This window comes from Natator depressus, chromosome 17, assembly GCF_965152275.1.
Source record: "Natator depressus isolate rNatDep1 chromosome 17, rNatDep2.hap1, whole genome shotgun sequence".
In the NCBI taxonomy this organism is placed as follows: Eukaryota; Metazoa; Chordata; order Testudines; family Cheloniidae; genus Natator; species Natator depressus.
The window spans coordinates 17,712,773-17,720,411 of record NC_134250.1 but is presented as its reverse complement, the minus strand read 5'-3'; the positions used below and the strand labels follow the sequence as shown (position 1 = coordinate 17,720,411).

Sequence of the window (7,639 nt, the reverse complement as noted above, 5' to 3'; positions counted from 1 at the left end):
GGGCGGGGTATTTTCTCCCCATCCCCCCGCCCCCGGCGCTCCGATTGGTTTGGGAGGTGGGAGCCGAGCGCGCGGGCGCGGCTGGAGGCGCTGAGTGGTGGCGCTCCTCCCGGGGGCGGGGCTTCGAATGAGGCGGGAAGCGGCGGCTGGGATCGCGGGGTCCGCGCGGGTCCTGCGGTAGCTCGAGAGCCGCCGTCCGCCCGGTGAGAGGCCAAGGGGAGTGGACGGGGAGGCTTCCCCGCCCCTGCGGCCCCCTGTCGCTTGGGAGCCGGGGCAGGTGGCGCCCTAGTCCCAAAGGGCTCGGGAGCCAGGGCCCAGGCGACGGTTCCTGCCGCGGCCTGAGGGCCCAAGCAGCCCCCACCCCTTGGGCCTGGGGAGTGGTCGGGCCGTGGGGATAGAGCACCGGGGGGGCTTGGTGCTGTTTCTACTGGAATCTAGGGCACGTCATTCCCCTTCCCCGTGCCTCAGTTTCCCCATGTGTACAAGGGGGTAGAGATCCTGACCTGCTTTGTAAAGCGCTTTGAGATCTGCTGAGGAAAAGCTCTCTATGAGAGCTGCCTGCTGCTATCTTCTGTTGCCCTGTGTTGAATTTTCTGAGAGCCTAATGCTGTGGCTAATTATCTAGGGGGGAATCTCCCCTCCCCCTTAAGTATAACCGATGTCAGTCACTTAAAAACCTTCCCAAGGTGTCGGTCTGGTCCTTGGTCTGATTTGAAAAGGCTTGTGGACAGTAGGGGTCTGTGACTGTTAGTGGGATAGAGGCTGGTACACTGCTTAAAGGCAGAGCTCATCCTATTATAATGGACTAACTGGGGTCTTGGTCCTACCATGTCAACACAAATGCCTAAGAAGACTTCTGTTGGAACACTCACAGCACAAAGCCTTCATCTCCAGTGTGACAGGGAAACAGCTTTTATACACAGTGTGACAGTTGTATTGACAATCATGTCTGCAGGGCTTTTCCAAACAGTTCCGATACTGACATATTTATCTATAGCACAGTGTAATATGTTCAGAGAGGTCTACAGCTGTTGAGACAACACATCACTTGTGCATTCAAACACTACAAAAGGAGCTTCCATTTACATTCTACAGAATCTCTCCTCACACCCAATGATAGAATTTTGATTTTAATGTAAGGTTCTAGTCATGGTTAGCACTAGTAATAGAAGAGGATGTAGTTTCCTCTGAGCCAAAGACTGGCAAATTATTTCATGCTGGGCAGAGAAGGGACTAGATTAAGAACCAAATTCTTTAAATTCCCCTAAATTTGAAACTTGAACTTTGTTCTTCATAAGTGAGGTTAATGCTGTAATATACTGCTAATACAACTCACCCTTTCCAAAATACAGATTTGTACTTATGTTCCTTTTTTCCTTTACAGATTTCCACGCTGTCTATGGTTGGTTTCTTTTAGCCAAGATGTCAGTGAATCCTATGGCATATGAAGCCCAGTTCTTTGGTTTTACCCCTCAAACATGTATGCTTAGGGTCTACATTGCATTTCAAGACTACCTGTTTGAAATGATGCTGGTTGTGGAAAGAGTCATTCTGAAGAAACTAGAAGGCTTTCCTGACTCTAAGATCAGTCCATTCCAAATCCGTAAGAGCACAGAGAAATTTCTTCTCTTCATGAAGGAGCGCTTTGATCACCTCTTCAGCAAAATGGAACAAATGCTTTTGCAGTTGGTGTTAAACATCCCTAAAAATGTTTTACTTCCTGAAGACAAGGTCCACCAGCAGTACCCCTACAGTAAGGAACAATTTCAAACTCTTCAAGGTGAAATTGATCAGCTACAGAAACAATACAAGGTTGAAGTGTCTGCTGGACAGGCCCTTTTAGCAGAATTAGAAGAACAGAAAATGGTTCAGGCAGAGCTTGAGAAGACCCTCCAGTGGTTTGATGGGCTTGAGAACATATGCAGAGAGCATGGGACTAGCAATTTAAAGGAAAGCTTTGCATTCTTGACACAAACTTCTAAGAAACTGCAAGATATACTAAAGGAAGTTGAAAAGAAAAACAAAAGATTGCAAAAAAGTAATCTCCATGTAGTGTAAAGGAAGTACTGAAAGGGCAGCAGAGAAACCACTAAGACAATACTTGTGTTACAATACATTTTTTGAGGATCTCTCCAGAAGCATTTGTATATAAGGTTTTGGGGGGTTTGCCCCCTCTTCCTTGCCATACCAGTTTTTGACTGAAAGCTGGTGAGTGCAATATTCTGGCAAACCATCATTTTCCCCTCCTGAATTCTATATATATTGCTTAGACATTTCTTTAAATAGATAAACATACCCCCCAAGCGTGTCTAAATGAGTTGGCTAAATGGTAGAAGTGCAGACGCAAAATAAGTGCATTGTAATGAAAACTTCAGTTCTCTGCATAATTCATTTAAGCTACCTTAGTAGATAGGAAGCTTTTTCTTTAAGGGTAAGATGCTTCTAACATTAAACTATTTTTTGGAAGTCAAGACTTGTCAGTATTGAAATGTTCCATTTAGAAATGTAAGAATGTGACATCATAGTAAAACTTAGGCCTTGAGGAGAAATACATTTAATAAATTTTGGAATTGGAATTAATCTAGACAACGGTGAGTGGTTTCTAAAACGGAGGGGTAAGTTATTACTTCCAGTATTTAAAAAAAAAAAAAAAAAAAAAGTTTGATATTCTGAAGGCGTTAACAAAGACAGGACAGAGAGCCTGGATCTTTTCTGTTTCTAGTGGGAGCATTTCACAAATATTAATCAGTAGTCATACCAATTTTGCAAATGGATAGAGTTAGTTTTGCTTTGAGCAAGAGGCGCACACTGTACAGTGCTGTGTGTGATAAGGGACAGATATGAGCTACAGCGGAATAACTCAGACTCTGGACTGCTTTGAAAGTTTTCTTGCACCATAGTATATATCGTAGTGTCAGCACAGCATTATACATTGTGCAACTCTTGCTAAAAGCAAAAAACTTAATTTGCCCATGTGTATATTCACCAACCTTACATGGGTGTTGTGAGGACTGATTAATATTTGTGAAGTCCTTTGAGGTCCTTGAATTAAGCTTACTTTATATGGACTTGTTCCACAATCCATCAAAGTAAATGTGAATCTTTCCATTGACTTCAGTGGCTTTTGGATCAGCCCTTATGTGCATATTAGTATAGTAAAAAGAAGCTTAACTTTTACAGGGGCAAAACTTCCTTACTTTTTAAAAGATACTTGCTTGAAAGATGTTAAACTTCTGTATAACTTGAGAGCCACTTAAATAAAAATGATATATAAAGTGACAAAATTATTTTTTCAACGCATTCTGAAACTATACGTTCTATGAAATTTGTCAAATACCTGAAGATTTCTGGATCAGCTCAATATGCTCAAAGAACAGGTCAACAAATTTCAAGTGTCCACTGATTTTGGGTGCCTAGTGTGACATTTTGTGACTCACCTTGGGCACCCGAAGTCAGTGTCCACGTCTGAAAGTTTGGCCAAAGACGTTAATTTTTAATGTTTAACACTAGTCTTTGTGTGAACTAACATGCATTTAATAACGCCTAAAGATTTTCTAATGGAAATCATTCTGAAGTATTATTTAGAGACTCATTTTGTATGTATCATTTAAAACAGTGTTTATTTTTCTACATTTTTTGATCAGTAAAATCTAAGATTTCATTTCCCCACCACTCATTCTTATATTTAGTAAGCTTCTGTGCTACTGTATGGCTCCAGCTAAAACTATAGTTAGAGGATTAGGAACAGATGCTGAATAAGAAGATTAATTTTTAAGATGCAGCTTAGCCTGTCTTTTATAAATAAATAGTTGTGTTTAACTTTTTCATCCCCCAAATTGCAAAGGCTGTTGCCCATACTTTGAACTAAACACTTTTATGAAAAGTCATTTGTCTGTCACTTTGTAGAACTTGCATCCTTTTACCATATTTTTCTATTAAGAGTGTGATTTAAGTGAAAAGTAAATAAACATTCCAGTAACGTGTAAGATAGTGTGATGCATTTTTCTGTTACTGCGCTAGAAAAATCTCATTCAAAAATCTTCATTGCTAGTGCAATTTTTTTCTGCAATATGACAACAACAAGTCTGTGGATATTGTTTTGTCAGACAGCCACAAGGGAGTTTAGTTTTCATTCTGAACAACAGGGAATATTAATTGGAAATCTACAGCAGGACAAAAAAATTAAATTGGTAATTTAAATGTAAAATGAAGTAAACATTTGGATGTCAATAGTAAGAGTACAGTAATACAGACATTTGGCAAGGCAGGAGATGAAGAATACAGATACCATCTTTTCTTCAGAGTACAATTAAGAGCTCCTGTCTGAGCCTTACAAATCTACTGTGTTCTTATTTAAATAGGTCAATAAAAAAGGAGCTATAGCACAGGAATTATGTTGATTTTTTTATAGTAAGAAATAAAAAGAAAGTCCATGTGGGGACAGGGAGTGGTAGGTGAAGACACACCCCCTCCCCCAATGATACTGATAGTGTTTATCATTCATTGCTAGTGATGTCAGCATTTCCCCAAGGAGTGGATCCTTCCTTAAATATCCCATGGACTAAGGAGGGATTACTTTTAAAACAACAAAAAAGGATGATGTTTTGAATAATATTATAATGATGATGAATAGTGCTGAGGATAGGGACTAGCTTGGGATAAAATGGGTACCTGTGTAGACTCTATAATGATGAATTTTAAATCTGTTCACCACATACATATTCTCCAAGCTGGATAACAAAAGCAAAACACTCTCATTTTAACGGCACTTTACTATGATTTTAAGATCACGAACAACGGGTACTTTGAATTTTGGGCACAAACACAGATTCAAACAGATTTTTTTTTTTAAAAAAATCATTGGGTTTAACCCTGCTCAAGGTGGTTGGTTTACTGGGTCATCCAAACTCCTTACTAATATATGGTTGTGTCCTCAGATAGACCCGAGAAGTTTGTTGTCCATCTATTTTATAAGGTTATAGAATATTCTCTTATTTTAAGTGAAACAATGTTAAAAAACCCAGCCAGAATGTTCAAGCTTTTGGGAAGTTTGCAGGAGACACATTTCTACATGCACCCTTATGCAGACTGTATATATTTTACCTTTCTCAGCAATAAAGATACATTTGAAACACTTCACTACTTAGTATCAGTTGTAATAGGCAATGTGGATTCTCAGACTACAATAGGCACAGTATGCAGAAGAAGGAGTGCTGTACATGTAGGCATCAATACGCAAAGTACCGAGGACCATCATATGCTCACCACATGCATCAAAGCCTACAGCTTTATTGCCATTATTAATAAAATTGGGTTGATATAGGTTCCTTGTATAGAGGTAAGTCTTGTATGATATTACACGATAGACAAATTGTATTTCTTTTTTACATTAATAATTCACTAGCTTGGACAAGGATAAACAGCCATTTTGAACTGGTAGGGTTCTCACAACCACCAAGAGGTTCAATACACAGAGAAATTTTTCCTTTGTTTAGGCTTCTCACTGTCTAATTGTGATTAGATGACTGCTGGCTGCTGACACAAATTGTTAGCACAACTGAATGGCATATGGAGGTGGTCTTACCTACGAAACAAAAAGTAACTTCTGCCATAAGCTCCCTGGAGCTGTCAGCTCCTTAGATTCAACTGCTATTAAACTATATAACCTGATTTCTTGTCTACATTTTTCTTCATTAAATCAATTTTAAGGATGGAAGCATTTATCTGTGAGGGGCTGAATATTTTCTGGCAGCACTTGCCAAGGCTAATCCCTTTCTAAGAAGTGATTAATCCCTTTGGGGGGTACCTTCATATTTTAGTAATATTCTCAGTGGAAAAATAATACAGGAACAATTAATGTTTTTGTGTGCATCGGTAAATTATTAAAACACACTTTTAAAAAAGCTATTTTTATAAGACTATTCTTGGGAGCCAAATGTGTGTTCAGGAGAAGTTTTGGTATAGGGTAAGTAATGTCCATTTGCGGTCAAGCTGTCTTATGCAACTGTTATGTCCTGGGGTGAGTTAACAGAGGTAACTAATGGGGATCAGGGCATGCTAATTACCTTGGTTTTGCACTGTTCTGCACTAAGATAGGGTGCTAGGATTTTTGGCCGTCATTTCAAGCAGAGTACTATACATTCTTTCAAAACCATCATGTCCTTTTTGGAATTTTCTCTGCTAAATTGCCATGTTCTAAACTACAGTTTATCTAATATGTGGTGTGAATCAATGGAATGTGGATTTAATATGCTGTTATTGTCACATTAGACCAGTAATGTGCAGTTATAATGGTGTCTAGTCATTGAAGAGGGGGACAAACTGGGATGGTTCCCTTTTGCCGGGCCTGCAGAACAAGAAGCACAACAAACCACTACAGCTGTTCTTTCATTTACACAGCATTTTGGCCAGTAGAGGGCATCAAGAGACTTTGATGGTATTTTGACATCCACAGGCTGAGTATTTAATTTGTTTTCATATACACCAAGAATTGTCGAATATCTCCCAAGACAAATCAGTTCTTCTGTGATCAGTAGATGAATATTTTCCTTTGGCTGTATGGGCTTTTTAAGCAGAAATCTACAGTAGAACCTCAAAGTTACAAACACCAGAGTTACAAACTGACCAGTCAACCACACACCTCGTTTGGAACTGAAAGTACGCGACCAGGCAGCAGCAGAGACACGCACAAAAAAGCCAGTACAGTACAGTACTGTGCTAAACACAAACTATTAAAGAAAAGGGAATTTAAAAAAAAAGATTTGACAAGGAAACTTTTTCTGTGCTTGTTTCATTTAAATTAAAAGCATTTCTCTTCTGCATAGAAAGTTTCAAAGGTGTATTAAGTCAATGTCCAGTTGTAAACTTTTGAAAGAACCATAGCATTTTGTTCAGAGTTATGAACAACTTCCATTCCTGAGGTGTTCATAACTCTGAGGTTTTACTGTATGTAATGAGAAAATGTCCAGGAATGCAGTAGACTGATCAACAAGTGCACTGTGTATAAGCCTTATAGTGCATTTTCTTTCTTTATGAAAAATGGTTCCACTTTTGACTCATTTCTGCCCAAACCATGATGTAGCTTTTCATTATCTTTTGAAGTGCTAAGTGATTCTCCATCACTTGTGTGGAGTAAGTTTCTTGCAAAACCTATTGTGGGCCAAGTTTTCAAAGTAGCATCACCACAGCTAAAATGTGCATGTACCAAAACCTCGCACTTGCATGTAATTACACATTAACTACTTTTTGGCATGACCTACCATGTACCACTTCTGAAAAACACCCTTTCTTCATTATATCTACAAACCTTAGTCTTCCCATTTCATATAGACACAGTATTTCTGTGTAATAAAAACAAATATAACATCTACAACATGTGCTCTGAGGTTGTGTACATGGTTTCTGTGCAGCAGGGACCCAGGCAGGAGGAACAGCTGAGGAAAAGTACCACATGGAAACTCTGCAGTAAAGTACACAATGAGATAGTAGCTGTAGGGGGTAAATGTTGCCCATACCTTAATAAAGTTCTTTGTTCAGCATTAGAAGAAAATTATTCTTTACCATTGTCACATGGCAAATGCATCACCAAATAAAAGTCCTGCATGATCTTATTGCTGCTGCTCTTGCCCTTCATTCTCCA

General features: G+C 39.3%; 1 protein-coding gene across 1 annotated transcript; it reads left to right on the top strand.

The window, feature by feature from the left end:
* Positions 1-65: 65 nt before the first annotated feature.
* On the top strand, positions 66-4,222 carry MIS12 (MIS12 kinetochore complex component). Its single transcript, XM_074974324.1, has 2 exons — positions 66-203; positions 1,385-4,222. The coding sequence occupies exon 2, from the start codon at positions 1,423-1,425 to the stop codon at positions 2,056-2,058; it is 636 nt and encodes a 211-aa protein (XP_074830425.1). The 5' UTR covers positions 66-203; positions 1,385-1,422; the 3' UTR covers positions 2,059-4,222.
* The last annotated feature ends 3,417 nt before the right edge of the window (positions 4,223-7,639 follow it).